The following is a 16,364-nucleotide window of genomic DNA, read 5'->3' as shown; positions in this document are numbered from 1 at the left end:
CCGAAGGCACCGGCGACGCGTGTCCACGGCACAACCTGCCCCGCCCGGGGCACGCGCCGGGACTACAGCGCCCACAGTGCCCCGCGGCGGCCGCGGCGGTTCCGGGCGGTGGCGGCGGCTCCGCGGCGCCGCGCCCTGTGCATGGCCGTGGCGCCGAGCATGGGCCCGGAGCGCGTCTGTCCCCGGGAGCCCGGGCTGCCGGAGGGCCCTGACGGCGCGGCGGGGTGGAGCGGCGACGAGGAGGAGGAGGAGGAGGAGGAGGAAGGTGGCGGAGGGTATTTGTACCAGCCACTGAGCCAGGAACCGGAGCAGGGCCCCGGCGAGGCGGGCCCCGGCCTGCAGGAGCGGCTGCAGGTACCGCCCAGCGCCTCCCGCCGAGACGGGGTTGGGGGCACCAGTGGTCCCGACCCTCGCTGCCCGCTTTTCTCCGCAGATGCTGAGGCTGCACTTGCCCGACCCGCCGACGGACAGCGAGGAGGAGGAGGACGACGTGGCGGAAGGCGCTGCGGCTCAGAGCAGCCGCAGCTCCATCCCCATGGATGCAGGTAACGGCGTGTTCGGCAGGGCCCTTTCGGGGCTCCGCCGCGGTCTCACGCCCTCTCTGTTCCCAGAGCATGTCGAGCTGGTGAAGAGGACAATGGCCAGCGTGAAGCTGCCTACCCTGGGCATCCCCGCCTGGGCCAGCCAGATCTCGGAGGAGCAGTGGAAGGACGTGGTGCAGCGCACACTGCAGGCCCGGCAGAGCCTCGGTGGTCCCCGGCCCGAGTGGAAGTGAGAGCTGAGCTGCAGCACAGGAGCTGCAAACCCCAGCCCTCCCTCCACCCTGCAGGCATCCGCTGCCTCCAAACCAGGTGCTGACAGGACTTGCCGGTATCGACCTTCCAGTTTCTCCCACTGACATTGTCTGATTTTCCTTCCCACTCCTCTTTCCTGGTTCTGGCTGGTGCATAAGTCAATGTGATGTCCTTGTGTTGGCTTCCTCTGCCTCTGAGGAGCCTGACTGGTTTCCATACCTGTGTGTATGTGGGGCGAGGGGACTTAGCTGGCTTTGCCCAGATTCCCTCAGGACAAACACTGGACTTGTCCCTGTGCTGACAGTACCTGAGAAGTCCCTCTTCAGGCTTGGGCCCCTTCTCCCAGGACAGGGCCTGTGTTGGAATATCAGAGGCAGAGCCAGATGTGTCATTCCAAGAGATTGGTTTTATTTAGTTCTGTACATACAGGGACATCTGTACAAAATCCAACACTTTCATACTATGTAATGCTCTACTGAAAATAAAGTACACCATATGTACATATGAACTGTAAGCAGCTTAATACTTGTGTCCAGGGGGTGAATGCAGTAGTTTTGCTTGTTCCCTTGGGAGGAGGGAGCCAGGTGAAGTGGAAGAGGCAGCTCCAGTTCTGTCCATTTGGCTGACATGGGGAAAGGCATAGGCAGAAATGAGCAGCACTGATGCTAGAAACCAAGTATTGAGCAAGGGGCAGCTGTAGTGTGGCAGATACAGATCTGCCAATGAGCAATACATGTGGTGAGAGGGTGAGCACACTCCCCCCTTTCTCACATGGTCCCCTTCTGAGGTGTCCAGGACACTGGAATGAATAGGCAGCAAACAAAGGGTGAAGGTACTAAGCCTAAGTTCCCTGACCCAGAACAAGACACACAAAGCTATGGGAACACTGAAGCTGTACAGCACGTAGTCATGATGCGTTAGAGTCCTATCCCTGCACATGGCATGACTCCAGCAGCATTCCTCTGGCCAGGCTCAGGGGCTGCCAACAGAGACAGACCATCTGCAGGACAGCATCAGCCTCTGCACACCACAAGTCTCTGTTCCTTCTGCAGGCAGAGCAGCCTGCAGCAGGGAAAGGCTGCCCAGCAGCAAGCAGGCTTGAGTGAGGGCACACCATGCTGTAGCAATCTAAAAATGAGGTGTTGGCTTATAGCACAATGCTAAGAGCCAGTTGGAAAGCCTGCACCGAAAGGAAGAACCATCCCGCCCAACCTGAGCCCAGCAGTCCTCATCTCCACTGTGCCACTCCGGTGCACCATCTGGCATCACCTGGTGCATGTCTACATGCTGTGCCAGGCGTGAGGTAATTGATTGGCAGCTGATAATGAGCTTGGAGTAATGTTCAGTGTAAGCAATAACCTCCCTGAGGTGTTCTAAAGTCTCCTGATGAACTGGCCTGTGGCGGAGGGGAGGTGGGGTCCTGCATGACTGGGGGGATCTCACACACACGCTCACCAGCTGCTCCGAAGAGATGGTGGCACCCCTTGTGAGGGCTGAGCCGAGAGAGACCTACACAGGGCAGGGATGCAGGATACAGAGGTAAAAACAGCCTGGTTGGGGTTGGAGGAAAGATGTGCTGCACACCAGCAGCACATATTAGAGAGGATAAACCTCTGACCTGGGAATGGTTTACTAGTGAGGACAAGCAGATACATCAGAACCTTCTACAACATTCCACGATGCTGCAAACAGTGTCAGGCTAGCACCAGTGCCATAAGCTCCCTGCACTACTGCAAACCCACTTAAGCTTATGTGTCAAGAAAGCAGGTACAGCAGATAAGAAGCAAGGAGGACTCCCTTTTCTATCACAAGCCAGCCTCTGAGGTGGCACCTTGGCCTGGCACTGAATCTGCACCACAAAAAATAGGGGTGAAAGCTGGATCACAGTAGCACCCAAGTGCTGCGCAAGCCCCTGGGCTATCAGCAAGTGTGCTCTAAATGCTAATTTAGCAGAGTCCCTGATGCACCAGTAATAACTAACAAGGGCCTCAGCTCAAGGGCCTCAGCGGGTGCCAAAGTAACAGGGCAAGGTGAACTTTGGTCAGAGCACCCATGGAAGCAATTCAGCAGTAACACTTGGCCATTGATCATAACAAGGAGACAACTAAACACTCAAACTCAGCCACGCCCCATAAGGTGTATCCATTGCTTCCGCTAGCTTGCAGAAATGACTTTAGCAGCACAAGCTTCCTAGAAACCCTGGCCACTGCAGAGCTAAAGGTGGGATACAGAGACAAAGGGAGAGCTGCAGGAGTATTTTAATTGAGCAGGTAGAAGAAAGCAGAATTCAGTGGCTGACACCTGTTACAAAGCGGGAAGTTAATTCTGGGCCCACAATTAACCCAAGACATCGGAATGGAGATGAGTCAGCACAGACCAACACAAATAGCTGAAGGAATCACTTTCCCACAAGAGAGCTTCTAAGGATGTCCGAAAGGGAGGGCAACAGTATGTAGTGCTTGCACCCAGCTTTACTGGGGGTGGCAAAGCACTGAACCCCCCACTCCACTGACAGAGGAACAAAACAAGAGGCTTGGAAAAAAAGAAAGGTGGAAGCAAACATCTCCTCCACTGTACGTAAGACCCTTCAGCTGTGGAGCTGCACACCAAGGCAGCAAAGCCTCCACAAGCTCTGCTCCTGCCTCAAGCTCAGCCTGACCTCTGAGCACCACAGGGCTCAGCTGCACAAGCAGCACAGGGGCAGGCATGGCAGAGATGGGCACTTGGGGCTTGGAGCAGTATGCTGAGCCACGCATGGTTGTCTCTGGCCAACAGAGAGCCTGAGCAAGGCTCTGGCTTCCAGGCAGAGTAAGAAGAGGTGGCAGCTTGCAATGAAGTGAGTCCTGCCTGGACTGATACGATCAGAGGTCAGGCAGGCTCCCTTCATGCATGCACAGCCAAGGTGAAAAAGCAGGAGGACATGACAGTGGTGAGATACAAGTTATAACGTAAAACCAGATCTACCCTGGAGGTATGCAGATGGAGTGGAGGACAGGCACAGCTCACCATGTTCATTCCTTACTTATACATGAGAACCGAGTGCATTTCCATGACCCCTGGAGAAAAGGGATGGGGCAGAGCTTCTCAGGCCAGCCCCTGAGCCCGTCAGAGAGCCTCCTGGCTTGAGGTGAGAAACTCTTCTGCTCTCTTGTGGGCCTCCAGGGCTTTTATAGTGTAGACGTCCTGCGGAAGCTCAGATTTCCGGCGCAGCAAAACTTTGTCCTTCTTAATGTCTTTCAGCATCTACAGACAAACCGAAGGAGTCAGGGATCAGTAGCAAACCCCTTCACCTCTTCAGCCTCTGACTCCAACCACTCTAGAATATGCTGGATGACACTGCAGCATGCTGCAGAACAGTCTAAGAGCCAAACACAGACTAAAAGGACAGAGAAAAGTCCCACTCGCACTTTTTCCAGAGTGGGAAGGTTAGAGGGAAGATTAGATAAACTCTACTCTTCAGACTACAGGCTGATCTTTTAATGATCAGGGATGAGAGTAGGGTCATTTACCCTCAGAACACATGGAAAGAGCCAGTTCTGGCTGTTGGACCCTGAACTGAGAGCAATTGTGGAAGGACTCTAGTCACCTACGCACCTGCACAGCCTCTGTCTCCACTGTTTTCTTCAGTAGCTGTATATCCTCTGCAGTCGGGGTCTCTGTTTCCATACAGCACACAGAAGGCAAGGGTAGAGGTGCATAATACATGGGGTACTGCAGACAACACAGATAACTGGAGAGTCAGCACTCCATACAACACCAAGCCTTCTCCCCCAGCATCCTAACATGACATGGCACACTTCTAGCTGCCCTCTCTGGCCCCTACAAAGGTAGTAGTAGGTACACAGACAGGAAAGCAGCATCCTCTCCTACCCATTCCTACCAATGCTGTCTGAGTCACAGCACACAGCATGCAAAGCGGCAGCTGAGAGCACGGCCCATAAACATGTATGTGCATTACTTAGAGGTCAGTGCTACAGAAGGCCAGGCTGATAAAACACTGTCAACATTCCCAAGACACTGGGTTTTGGGAGGGACAGACCACTGCTGCAGCAGTGTGCACAGGACTGGGATCAGGTGCTAAAGCCTGCTCTCATGGTCTGAGAAAGCAGGTTAAGACCTCCAGCACATTCTTGTCTCATTCATCCCAGGTTCTGTTGTCACAGAGTCACAGATTATGCTGAGTTAGAAGGGATCCACAAGGATCATTGAGTCCAGCTCCTGGCCCTGACAGGACCATCCCCAAGAGTCACATCATGTGCCTGAGAGCATCATCAAAATGCTTCTTGAACTCTGTCAGGCTTGGTGCTGTGACCACTTCCCCGGGGAGCCTGTTCCAGCACCCAACCACCCTCTGGGTGAAACACCTTTTCCTAATATCTAACCTAAACCTTCCCTGACACAGCTTCAGGCCATTCCTTCAGGTTCTGTCACTGGTCACCACAGAGAAGAGATCAGTGTCTACCCCTCTTCTTCCCCTCATGAGGAAGTTTTAACTGCAATGAGGTCTCCCCTCAGTCCCCTCTTCTCCAGGCTGAACAGACCAAGTGACCTCAGCTGCTCCTCATACAGCTTCCACTCAAGGCCCTTCACCATCTTCATTGCCCTCCTTCAGACACTCTAATAGCTTAATATCTTTCTTATATTGCAGTGACCAAAACTGCACACAATATTCAAGGTGAGGCCGCCCCAGTGCAGAGCAGAGTAGGACAATCACCTCACTCGACCGGCTGGCAATGCCTGATGCCCCCAGGATATTGTTGGCCCTCCTGACTGCCAGGGCACTGCTGACTCATATTCAACTTGCTGTCAAGCAGGAACCCCAGGTCCCTTTCCATGGCACCGCTTTCCAGCATCTCATTCCCCAGTCTGTACCTACATCCTGGGTTGCCCCATCCCAGGTGCAGAATCCGGCACTTTCCCTTAAACTTTTTATGGTTGGTGATTGCCCAGTTGTCACCCACCTGAGGGTTCAGCCGGGCCAGCTCCTCTATTTTCTGCCACATTTCTTCTCGTTCCTTCATCCTGAACCTTCCCCTGCAGAGAGAGAGAGATCAGGTGTGAACTCCTGGGGAAAGTGCAGCTTTCACTCACTGGATGACAAAAGCAAGAGACAGCAGAAAAATGCAGGCAAGGGGAAGAGCTGCCCTGTCCTTCAGAGACCCCTAATTCTACCTACAGGTGACATGAGGCAAGAAGAGGGGACAAACTGCAACTAGCAGAAGGTAGGCAGGCACACTCCTCACTCACCTCAGAGCACATGGTGGCAACAGTGGGCTGCATAGGTACTTTTTCCCTGGCTTTGTGCTGCAGGAGTGGACCAGAGTGTCTGGTTTCTGGGGTAAAGCAATGACACTAGTCTGGATTTCAAAGACACATTTTCCTGGTGCCTCACAGATGCAGAGGGACAAAATGACATTTACAATAGAGCTGGAGTTCCACTGCCCACTGTTACCTCTGTCTCTAGCCATAACACACCAGAGAGCTGCCCAAACCCCCCAGGCACAGCTCTTGACCTTGGTACAGACTTTGGCACACATTTTAAGTGACTGTTCAGCAGGGCCACTTATAAATCCCAGGGCAGTGAATGTTCCCAGCAAACAGAGGTAAGCATCCACCACCCCTTATTCTCTTCTACATTTTAAACACCTGCACTAAAATCTCAGCTTTATTTCTGATTTTAACTATCCGGCTTTCATCCCAGCTAGAAGTCTCTTTAGTGCCCTATCTATCCATGCTAAGGAAGTTCTTTTACTCTGTAATAACATCACAACATTAACACAGAGTTGAGCCTTCTTGTTCTCACCCAGAAAGGCCTTCTTATCTGTGTCCCTGTGGCAGGGAAATCCAACATAGCTGAGGAATTGTATCATGCTCACCACAGTATAATCTCAAATTATGCTGCTGAAAGGCATTTTCACATCCTGCACACCAAGCTTTCAATTGACGTTTTACCAGTTTTGGTTATCCAGAACTGCCAAAGGTATATCCTTGATAAAAATCCAACACAAGGTTTTCTGAAGCCTAATTAGACACAGAGGCACACTAGACCAAAAAAAAAAAATCATCTTAACATGAGCAGAAAACAGTGCAGCTCTACCCATCCATTTATTGGACAGCTCTGAGCTGCTTGTTGAGCTTTTCCAGAGCAATCCTCCATCAGCCACACACCAGGGCAGAGAACAGTCACTCTCAGCAGGTCAGCATGAGTAGAAGCTAAACAGGGAGAAAAAGCTCCTAATGGAAACACCAGGTAGATCTTCTAGGAAATGTGCTGTCACTGACTGAAAATATATATGCAGATATTTGTGGGCTTCACAAATGCCCTAAAATGGGAAAAAAAGAAATCTTGCTTGCTCCCATTTTACATGTTAACAAAACCTTAATTTCTCCATAAGCAGGTTACCCATCCAAAGCTCTGATTCAAAAATTAACTTCATTATTTACTACTATTCCACAAAACAATGAAATGTACCCCAGAGCTCCCCACTCCCAGCAAGGATGAGCCCACCACCAGCTTTGGCTCATTCGGGAATGAGATGCACTATTTTCTGTCACTAAGTCAGAAGAAGACCGTTGAGAAAAAAAAAAATCAACAAAGTTTCCTTCTAGCTTACTGGACTGACTCAGCTCACCAAGGCAAGCTATATAAGCACCAAAACCAGCAGAAGGAAGCAGAAAAAGTGAAGTTCTTTCCTCTTTACAGCACCATGGCACAGGTACTTGCTGAGTTCAGATTTTATCTCCACCATCTGCTCTTTGAAATTGCAGGAATTATTCCATCTTTATCACTGGAAAATTGAAAGCATCCTCTGGTATGAAAGATGCATTATGCCCACTGCTGCAAAACTCTTTAGAGTTTTTTAAAGCAGTAGGATTCCACTGGCATCACTACAACATTTGTGAGCCGGTAAATATTTCCATGGCAGAGCATAAGCATCTCTGCAAAGCTGAGTATCCTCTACATTGCAATCTATTTCCTTATGACTCTGTCACTCTTTTCTAAGCTACCTGGTTCAGCAGGACTGAAAGAATTTCTATCACGACACACATTTTATCTCTTCTCATCTCTACTCATAGTTCCTGCTGAGGAATCCTACTTTTTTTACAAAATTACTTGTACCACCTTTCCATTTCCCCTCTGCCAACTGGCATCTACCATCTGTTACTGTACCCCAAGGAGACTTCAGGATGAGCTCAAGTAACTTGACAAAAACCTGTTACTCACTTCTGCTTCTCTGCCTTGTATTGCTGTGTGCAGTCATCAAAAAGCTTTTGGTTCATCTCCATGAAGAGCTTCAGTGCATTGTAGATCAGCCCGTGGATTGTTCTGCAAAGAAATGAGGAAAGAACAAGTCATGGTGGGCAGGTTCTGAGCCCTGAGTTAGCAGCAGCAGCACAGACAAGAGGTAACAGCAGCAGCAACTCATTCTATATCCGTGTGACAAAAGATTTTTACGCATTTCCAGCTCCTACCACAAGAAAACCCCTTCCACAAACAGAGCAGAAACTACACCACAGGGAGAAAGAGATGGAGAAGAAAGAGAAGACCACTGGGGCAGGTCTCCTCTACCACAGTCATAGTAATGAGTGCAAAACTATGCATTCCTGTATTCATTTCTTGTAGTTAAAAGTGGGAAAGGAAGGATGCTAGGAGCCTGTTCAGGGCTGTTCTCAAGGGGGCTTTAGTGCCTCACACAGTTCACCTCACATATACAAAATTACTTTTTTGGGCTGCCCAGTATTTGGTCACGAGCTTTGTCACTGAGCTGCCCAAAACACAGGGGCAGCAGCCCTGTAGAGATGGGAACTAGCACAAAGAATACCACAGAAGAAAAGTCAACTTCGTGCCAGCGATTTATGGATAGGTTGCACTGTGTGTGAGCTCCCTACAGGACAAAGACTCTCCTGGGGAATAAAAACAAGTGTTGAAGCTGTCTCTGAAAGACCTGACCCAGAGGCTAAAGATGAGACTCAGAAGATTGAGCTCTGTGCCTCCACCAGTTCTACAAATGGAATAAGGAAGAGAGATGCAGCCATGCTGGACTTAAGCAAGCTATCTGACCAAGGAGATGAACTATGGGAAGGAAGATGGGCATCTGACATACTCAACCTGCCCTCTTTTAGCTATTGCTAAAAGAAAGACAAGGAGAAATAAGAGGAAAACACTTTCAGAACTTCTTCTGCCATACCACTGGGAAGCAGACAAGAAGAAAAATCAGAAACAGTAGAATCATGAATCTTGACTGCTGCAAGGACACAGTACTGGTGAAGGGTTTCAGACAAGAACATAAAGTCCTTTTCTGAACTTTGATCAAGAGGGGCAGAAACACTGAATGAGAGAGTGTCTGAGCACATCTGTCTGCATGCACGTGTGCACACACATCACACGTATGTGCGCATGTATGTGCCTGTCTGCACATGTGTGTGCCTGTTGGTGTCTCTGGGTGTTTGTGTGTGGTCATGTCTGCACATTTGTGCCTATTCTAGACTTTAGAGCACCCTTGACTGGTGGCTCCAGTCTGTGCTTTCTGATAGAATGGAGAGCAGACTAGTGGGGAGCTCTCTGCAAACAAGCTCTACCTCACAACTTTGTCATTGCTACCACAGTATACTACTGAGCTCTGGACTTGCCTAGCCTCCCTAAAATTAATTATTTTGCTTTTTTCCACCCTCTAGAATAGAGGAAGATGGCTTTTTTTTTTTTGGTCTTCTTGTGGTTTTTGCTGAAAGACTTTAGGATCTCAGCTGTGGACCAAGTATTTTTAGCTGATTCATTAAAAGGAAGTGTGTTAGATTAAATTAGGTAAACCTGAATTAACCAGGTAAGGAATCAAGTGAAGGAGAAGTCAGTACAAAAGAAGTTGATAAAAGAACCATAAAACAGAGTAGTATCTAGGAATCAGACACAGGGGGCAATATTTGACAGGGACAGCTGCCCAGTTAGTTCTGCTTCCTCTATTCTTCTTGTACTCAAGGAGTCAGGCACTGCATCAGCCAAGGTCTCTGCTCATGGAGAATATATGGGCTGGACATTAGCTAAAAAGCAAACAGAAGTCAGTGGGAAAACCTACAGCACACCTCGGAGAGACCAGCAACATTACTGACAAGCAGGTATCAAAAGCTACGACTCGATGGCCCCCAAGGCTGGTAATTGCAGGTGCCTCAACTCGTGCAGAAGCAGGCCTCTGTGGTCTGCCGTGGCACTTTTCCATGCTGATATTACTAACAACCCCCCTGCTCAGCACCTGGTGCCACTGAGTGCCATGCAATGTTGCACTGCAGCAGCATGCCCCAAGATTGCCAGTGGGTCAAGCAATCCGGCATGCACAGCAAGTGCCAGGGTATGTGGGAAGACCTACTTGTTCCAGTGACTCTTGGAGTTCTTGTAGAGCGCTGGAAACATGATCGGGAGAATTTTGGCTGCATTATCGCTGATCAGGCTCATGATATATTCGTTGTTCCAATAGTACAGAGCTCGCTCTGCCACCTGCAGTGGGAGAGAAAGCCATCCTTGAAAAGGCTCCTTCCAGTAACACCTGTGGTGCACAGGGAAGCCACCCTCCAGTCGAGGAGCCCACATGCTTCCCCACAGCACAGGCAGCAGGGTTGACCTTCACAGACTTCTACAAGGCCATTCATCCCTGCTTCCCAGCCTTCCTTCCCTGACCCTCTGTCAGACACTTCTCATTTTCCTGGGAAAAACATAATGTTCTTGAATAGACAAGCCTACTGTCAATATACTGATGACCCCAACACCCTTTACACAACACTTGAGGACAGCATTGTCATCTGCTCCAGGTCCCAGTTCAGACTAGCACCAAACCTCCTCCATTTCTTCAAACTGTCTTCTGTGAAGTTCCACTCCTTCCTGGCTTTTCCCACAACAGACTCTCTCAGGGCTTTGAAGCATGCTTCAGTCACTAGTCCCACAATTCAACCCCCTGATTTACTAAGGGTGAAAATATGGAAAATCTTGGGGCAGCCATCCTGTTCTAACAAGACAAACAAGTTTAACAAGTTTCCACACAGTGACAGACTCAACCACAATTCTTCATATTTACCACAAATCTGGGCAATGCAAGCTAATTTTTGCATTTAGGACTAGCTTGAAAATGGCTTAAAAAACCTAGGAATAGAAACATCCAGACTCAGTTTTATATTTCAGATGGAGAACTAACTATATGCCCTTAACATATTGTTCTACATGAGTAAATGAAGGGAAACTCACCTTGCGTTCACTTATCTAGTGTTTGGTTTTCCAAACACTAGATAAGCTTTTGTTTGCTGGATTAACAGACAACCCACTCAGAGAAAACTCACTCCCACCAAAATGTTCAGACTTACTAAGAATTCAGTTCCTAATTTTGCTCTCAGACAAGCTGCAGTCATAGAGACTGGTCAGTCTGACTGTATGATACACCTTTGGGGTAAATTTTCCTAGGCTCTAACATGTTTGCAACTTCTCCAGGCTTTTCAGTCTTGTTTTTCAAAGAGTTTGGCAGCAGATGATGGCTGCTATCAAGTACAGGATGTCTCTCCTGCAGCCTTTACCCGACTTTATTCAATTTCCTTAGTTCCCTTTGGTAGCTCCCTCCATGCCCTAAGGTCACATTAGTCCTTTGGTTCCCATCACCACACCAGTAATCCATGTCCAGCTGATTTCCATCATGCTCCCCTAGTCCTTTACAGGAAATTATCTTTTACATACACGTGACCTAGACTGATTTTATTGTTGGGTTATAAACACATGACTTTGGACCTCCCTATACCAAAAGACAGATTGAAGCCAGTCTGCCTTGCTGTGCAGTCACATTCATTTGGGAGATGGCTATGTCGCTATTTCTTTAACACCCCACCTATACCAGGGTCAACAAGCAAGCTATCTTCTTCCTAGGCGCTCTTCATGGCAATCTAAAACACTGAGCCAAAAACACCTGCTAGGAGCTACTAGCAGGTCCTACCACCCTGTACATTTTAAACCTTAAGACTACTATCCACAGAGATTATTTCAGCTTCCCTTCAGTGAGAAGAAGAAGCAGACTCCAGCACTTTTTTAGTATACCTCATGCTTTACCACCTATGCCAGAATAAAACAAAGTACCTTCTCTGCATAGTCTCTTTGGTTGGCCTCCCTCCAATACTGCAGAATGCTTGGTTTGCTGCAACAGGGGGACACTGGATGGATCTCCTGTCTTTGCTAGCCAAAACAGGAGGTGGCAGAGCACCTGTGCTCCAGCTCCAGCCTGCTGCAATACACAGTGCTGAACAGCACAGAACAGCAGGAGGGGGTCCACTGATATGCTTTGTTTTCTCTTTGGATGAGCTTGCTCTGTGGTTGTGGTGAGGATTCTCACCACATCACCCCAATACTCACCCTGGTCACACCTCCACGTGCCACTGATCCACAAACACAATACCAAAAGCTGTGGTGTCACCCTCACATGCCAAGTGGCTTACATGTCAGTGCTCTATCCCCTCCCTGCGCTGCAACCCACCTGGAAGTGTGGGCTGGAGACACACTTGGCCAACTGCCTGAACAAGGGTTCCATAACTTTCACAAACTCAGATGGCTCAATCACGTCCAGGATCTCCTCCAGCTCATTTAAAAACATCACCTCCTTGGGACTGTGAGTTTTCGGCCAGAACTTCAGCAAGCCCACAATCACCTGAGTGGGGAGGGTACAGAGACAGCGTTAGAGGATAAAAGTTAACACCAGCTGCAAAATAAATTTTTAAGGATCCGGTCACAACAGCAGAGGGCAGGAAGTAACAGAACAGATTTTCTCAGAAAGTCAGGGTGGGTTACCAGGGAAGAAAGAAGACAAAAGCCCAAACTCTGCCCAGTGACATTCATGACAGCAGCTCTGCCTAGGCTGATACAATTCCATACTACAAGCACAAAACTTATAACCACTTTCTTTCCCCAAACACAGCTTAACACAGAAGGCTGAAACTGGATTGGGCAGCAGCTGGCCGACAGCGCAGAGTAACCATGGAAGACCAACTAATAAAATGGGAAGGTCTCTGAAGAGTCATTATTCAAAACACCTCAGACCTTGAACACTGGGGAGCAACAAATAAATAATGCAATGGATGGGTTTAGGACAAGGAAAGGAAGTTCTACTTCACGCAAAAGTAACCGGATTATGGAACTCATTCTTGCAAAACTTTGTGGAGACTCAAAGTCCAGAAAGACTCAAGAATGTAGCAGACAAGTTTGGGGAGTTTACAACTAATGGTTTTAATTAAATATGACAATGCAATATGACAATACTTCTGGCTAAGTAAACTATTGCTTACAAGATACGAGAAGAACATACTAGCAGGGTTAGATTTTATTTATTTTTAATACTGCTTCCTGTCCTACTCATCTGCTTCTAGACACTGTCAAAGGCAGGATCCAAAATCCTGCAGACCTTCACTCTGTAGGAAGAAAAAATGCTAACTCTGTGGACACCAGAGTCACACGCAGCTGGCAGTAGGAGTTAGTTGCTCTTTCAAACCTGTGTGCTTCAGCTACCTGATCCCAAAGCCAGCATTTGAGAAGAAGTTCACAGCAGCAGAGGAACAGTAGTGGGCAATGCAACAGCAAGATTAGAGACACCTAAGCATTGTGTTTCTGCCAACACAAGGCTTGAGAAGCCAGCAGTTTGTTATGCTCAGTGTTTGTCATAGTCATGTCTGCCATTCAGGCAAGAGTTACCTTCAGCGACTCAGAAGTAACTTCTCCTACAGCTAAGGTGGTCTGAGATGTGTCAATTCCGTCTTTGCTATTACTGAGCACACCTGAGGCTTTGCTCACCTGGCAGTCTTGCAGACTGCTGTTAACACAAGAGCTACTATGCTAAGCCTTGCTGAGCAAGCTTCTGGGAGGCCGACTTGAGATGAGTGTGGGCCCAGTGAGTAATCTGGCCTCCTTTCAGCACTGCTGGTAATATCTCCTAGTGCATTCAGACCCTTGCTGATGCACAAGCCCTGTAATTCTTCCAGACTTCAACAACCCTAGTCATCTCAGGGGTCTATTCGAAACCTTCACAAGCAGGATGCTTTAACAGGACACGACCTGTGGCAATTTGGCCTTGGTATGTCTGGTTGAGACACAATGCAACACTCACTGAAGGTAACGAAATTGGGTCATCCCACTGCTTTCCACAAGCACCAAACCAGACCTGGGTCTGTAAGCCAAGGGCCACTAACCCGTTACTCAGGAACTAGTGATGAGCTATGGAGCTTTACTATTTGAATAAGCTGCAAAATGAATCCTGGAAATATTGACAGATTTCTATTTCTCTCTTTTCCTTCACCCTAAGAGGTGCATTGGCAGGAGACTGTTGGACTGGATGTCAGCCACAGGAAGTACTCATCATGATCAGGAAGCTACTTTACACAGTTTGTTTCAGAGCAGGCTTTTGGGAACACAGGAAATGGAGGACCCACATTTAAAGGAAAAGCTAGGAGGTCTGCTTCAGCACTGCTGTTGTCAGAGCTGTGGAGCCAGAAAGCTGACAACAGCTGACCAACTTCTATCAAGCACAGTCAGGCTCACCATGAACGCACACATTTAAGCCAGAGAACAGAACGACCTCAGCCAGCACTACTCATTAAAACGCTCACACTTTCTGGTGCTCCCTGCTACAGTGACACAAGCACACGTTCTTTGCCCATCTGCTGTTTTGAGTCTGTGAAGCTCAGCTCTGTAGAAGACATTTCCTGGCCTGAAGTGGGTGGAGAAACATTTGTCTCCTTCTTGCTCCTTCAAGCTGGCATATAGCCTGGTTAGCACTGCAGGTCTGTGCAGCCAGTGACTAGAATATGAGAGGTCTCCACCGCTCACACATTTTAGAATCTGCTGTTTCCCAGCCCTATATCCTGAAGGCAAATGTGTCTACAAGGTGACTTAACACTATGAAGGTAGCAAACCGATGCTAAAGCTGGAAGGAGAATACTTTCATGAAGGAACAGTGGCTTGCCTAAGTAGATCTTTGTGTCCCAGGTTCCTAACCTCATCTCCACAGTTTTGAAACCAACTCCAACAGTCTGGAGGGGTCTCCACTATTTCATGGCCCCCACAAGCTCACACTGGTTCCATCAGATGGTCATGTGTTTTGTCTCTGCAGCATCTGTCACTAGCTGAGAGCTCTACCCTGAAAGAACAGCTTGGTATAGTGTTCCTTCTCCTACACCAAGATCTGAAGCACTATAAGCATCAAAGACATCAAATAACCCACCTTCATGAAGCTTTCAGGAGAGAATGCTAAAGGCTTGCACATGAGCAGTACAGCCCCTTCTGCCCACAGGGAACCAGGCAAACCCAGTAAACAATACCACTCACCGACTCTCAGCCTCTTTACAGCAAGGGTTAAAAAAAGAGTACTTTAAGGAAGCTGTGAAGCTTTTTGGGGTTTGACTGTCACATAGAAGTTAAGCAAGGTTACTCACTGGCTCTGTCAAACTGCTGTCTTTCTCCAAGAACTGTACAACACAGTACGCCAACTGTAGGAAAAAACATGGCAAGATTAGAGCTTCCTCAAGTGTACCCGAGATTAAAGTGCCACCATCCCCCCTAGGCTGGAAGTAACACCATGGCCATTCTGTTGCAGCTCTAAACAAATTCAGTTTTTCTTATGGCAAGCAAAGGCTTTAAGCTCAAGCAGGCAGGGCCCCAGCTCCAGATATTCATGCAACATACAGGATAAAACTTGAGCCACCTAGAGCATCCACAGCCAATAGATTCAGATGCAAGCACAGCCGGACACACAGGGAGGAACAAACCGGACTGTCACAAAGCCCTGCCCCATAAAAACAGGGCTGGGAGAACAGACATCACTACTTAGCACCCATATTTCTTGACTTCCTAGCCCAAGTTCTGATCTTCTATATTCTTCTATTATGTCCTCAAAGCCTGAAGAAATTGTTCATTATACCAGTCTAGCAGACCAGCACACCAATTTCTCCACATATATCAGCAGCGACTAACAGCTGACACACCACATGCACAGCTGGGAATTTTACCTCTCTGGTTCCAGCGGGGCCCAAGTATTTCACAAGCTTCCAGCACAGAAAGACAAAGCAGGCCACAGCATTAAGTCAGCAGGAAATGCCAATGCCTATCAGCCAATGGCACAGGCCCGGGCACCACAAGGATGGGACAACCACTGCAGTAAGGGACTAGTGCAGAGCCCAAAACATATCACAGCAAGAACTTCGTACAATGCAGCAATGTGGCCTGGTGAATAGCTATAAACAATGAGCTTATAAGCTAATATATATATATATATATATGTATATATATGTACAGCTTATAATAGCTCTAAGTTCTTGCAATAATCCCAATCTGCCCTGGGAACTTGAAGCACTTCTCACCTGTGGATGGTAGACACTGAGAGACTTCACTTTGTGCAGTGGTAACAAGACTCTGATGAGGAACATCTTGTGCTCTTCCTTCAGAGGCAAAGCAAACCCATTGATTATGCTGAGAAGAAATAAGAGTCTTGTTAGCATCCTTACCCAGGAGAAATACAGTATCTCTCACCTCAAAGACTTGCCCTAGCTCTCATTAGTCCCTCGAGA

At 48.4% G+C, this 16,364-nt stretch overlaps 2 protein-coding genes across 4 annotated transcripts in view; one reads left to right on the top strand and one right to left on the bottom strand.

Annotated features, from left to right (window-relative positions):
* Positions 1 to 83: 83 nt before the first annotated feature.
* MEA1 (male-enhanced antigen 1) lies at positions 84 to 1,302 on the top strand. The gene is made up of 3 exons (XM_064647829.1): positions 84 to 354; positions 434 to 545; positions 612 to 1,302. The coding sequence occupies exons 1-3, from the start codon at positions 142 to 144 to the stop codon at positions 773 to 775; spliced, it is 489 nt and encodes a 162-aa protein (XP_064503899.1). The 5' UTR covers positions 84 to 141; the 3' UTR covers positions 776 to 1,302.
* PPP2R5D (protein phosphatase 2 regulatory subunit B'delta) overlaps positions 1,181 to 16,364 on the bottom strand; it is a 28,075-nt gene continuing 12,891 nt past the window's right edge. For all 3 annotated transcript variants that reach the window (XM_064647813.1, XM_064647814.1, XM_064647812.1), the window contains exons 9-16: positions 16,158 to 16,266; positions 15,234 to 15,287; positions 12,290 to 12,460; positions 10,154 to 10,281; positions 8,020 to 8,121; positions 5,756 to 5,828; positions 4,389 to 4,505; positions 1,181 to 4,037 (exon numbers count right to left, since the gene is read on the bottom strand). In XM_064647813.1, the coding sequence (XP_064503883.1) occupies positions 3,900 to 4,037; positions 4,389 to 4,505; positions 5,756 to 5,828; positions 8,020 to 8,121; positions 10,154 to 10,281; positions 12,290 to 12,460; positions 15,234 to 15,287; positions 16,158 to 16,266 (892 nt within the window). In that variant the 3' untranslated portion in view covers positions 1,181 to 3,899. The remainder of the gene's footprint in view (positions 4,038 to 4,388; positions 4,506 to 5,755; positions 5,829 to 8,019; positions 8,122 to 10,153; positions 10,282 to 12,289; positions 12,461 to 15,233; positions 15,288 to 16,157; positions 16,267 to 16,364) is intronic.

This window comes from Pseudopipra pipra, chromosome 3 (genome assembly GCF_036250125.1).
Source record: "Pseudopipra pipra isolate bDixPip1 chromosome 3, bDixPip1.hap1, whole genome shotgun sequence".
Classification (NCBI taxonomy): Eukaryota; Metazoa; Chordata; class Aves; order Passeriformes; family Pipridae; genus Pseudopipra; species Pseudopipra pipra.
This window is presented reverse-complemented; position numbering and strand designations above follow the sequence as displayed.

Coding starts and splice junctions, on each gene's coding strand:
- MEA1 (XM_064647829.1), top strand. CDS start 142: ATGGCCGTGGCGCCGAGCATGGGCCCGGAGCGCGTCTGTCCCCGGGAG. Junction 355..433: donor GCCTGCAGGAGCGGCTGCAG/GTACCGCCCAGC, acceptor TTTTCTCCGCAG/ATGCTGAGGCTGCACTTGCC. Junction 546..611: donor CTCCATCCCCATGGATGCAG/GTAACGGCGTGT, acceptor CTCTGTTCCCAG/AGCATGTCGAGCTGGTGAAG.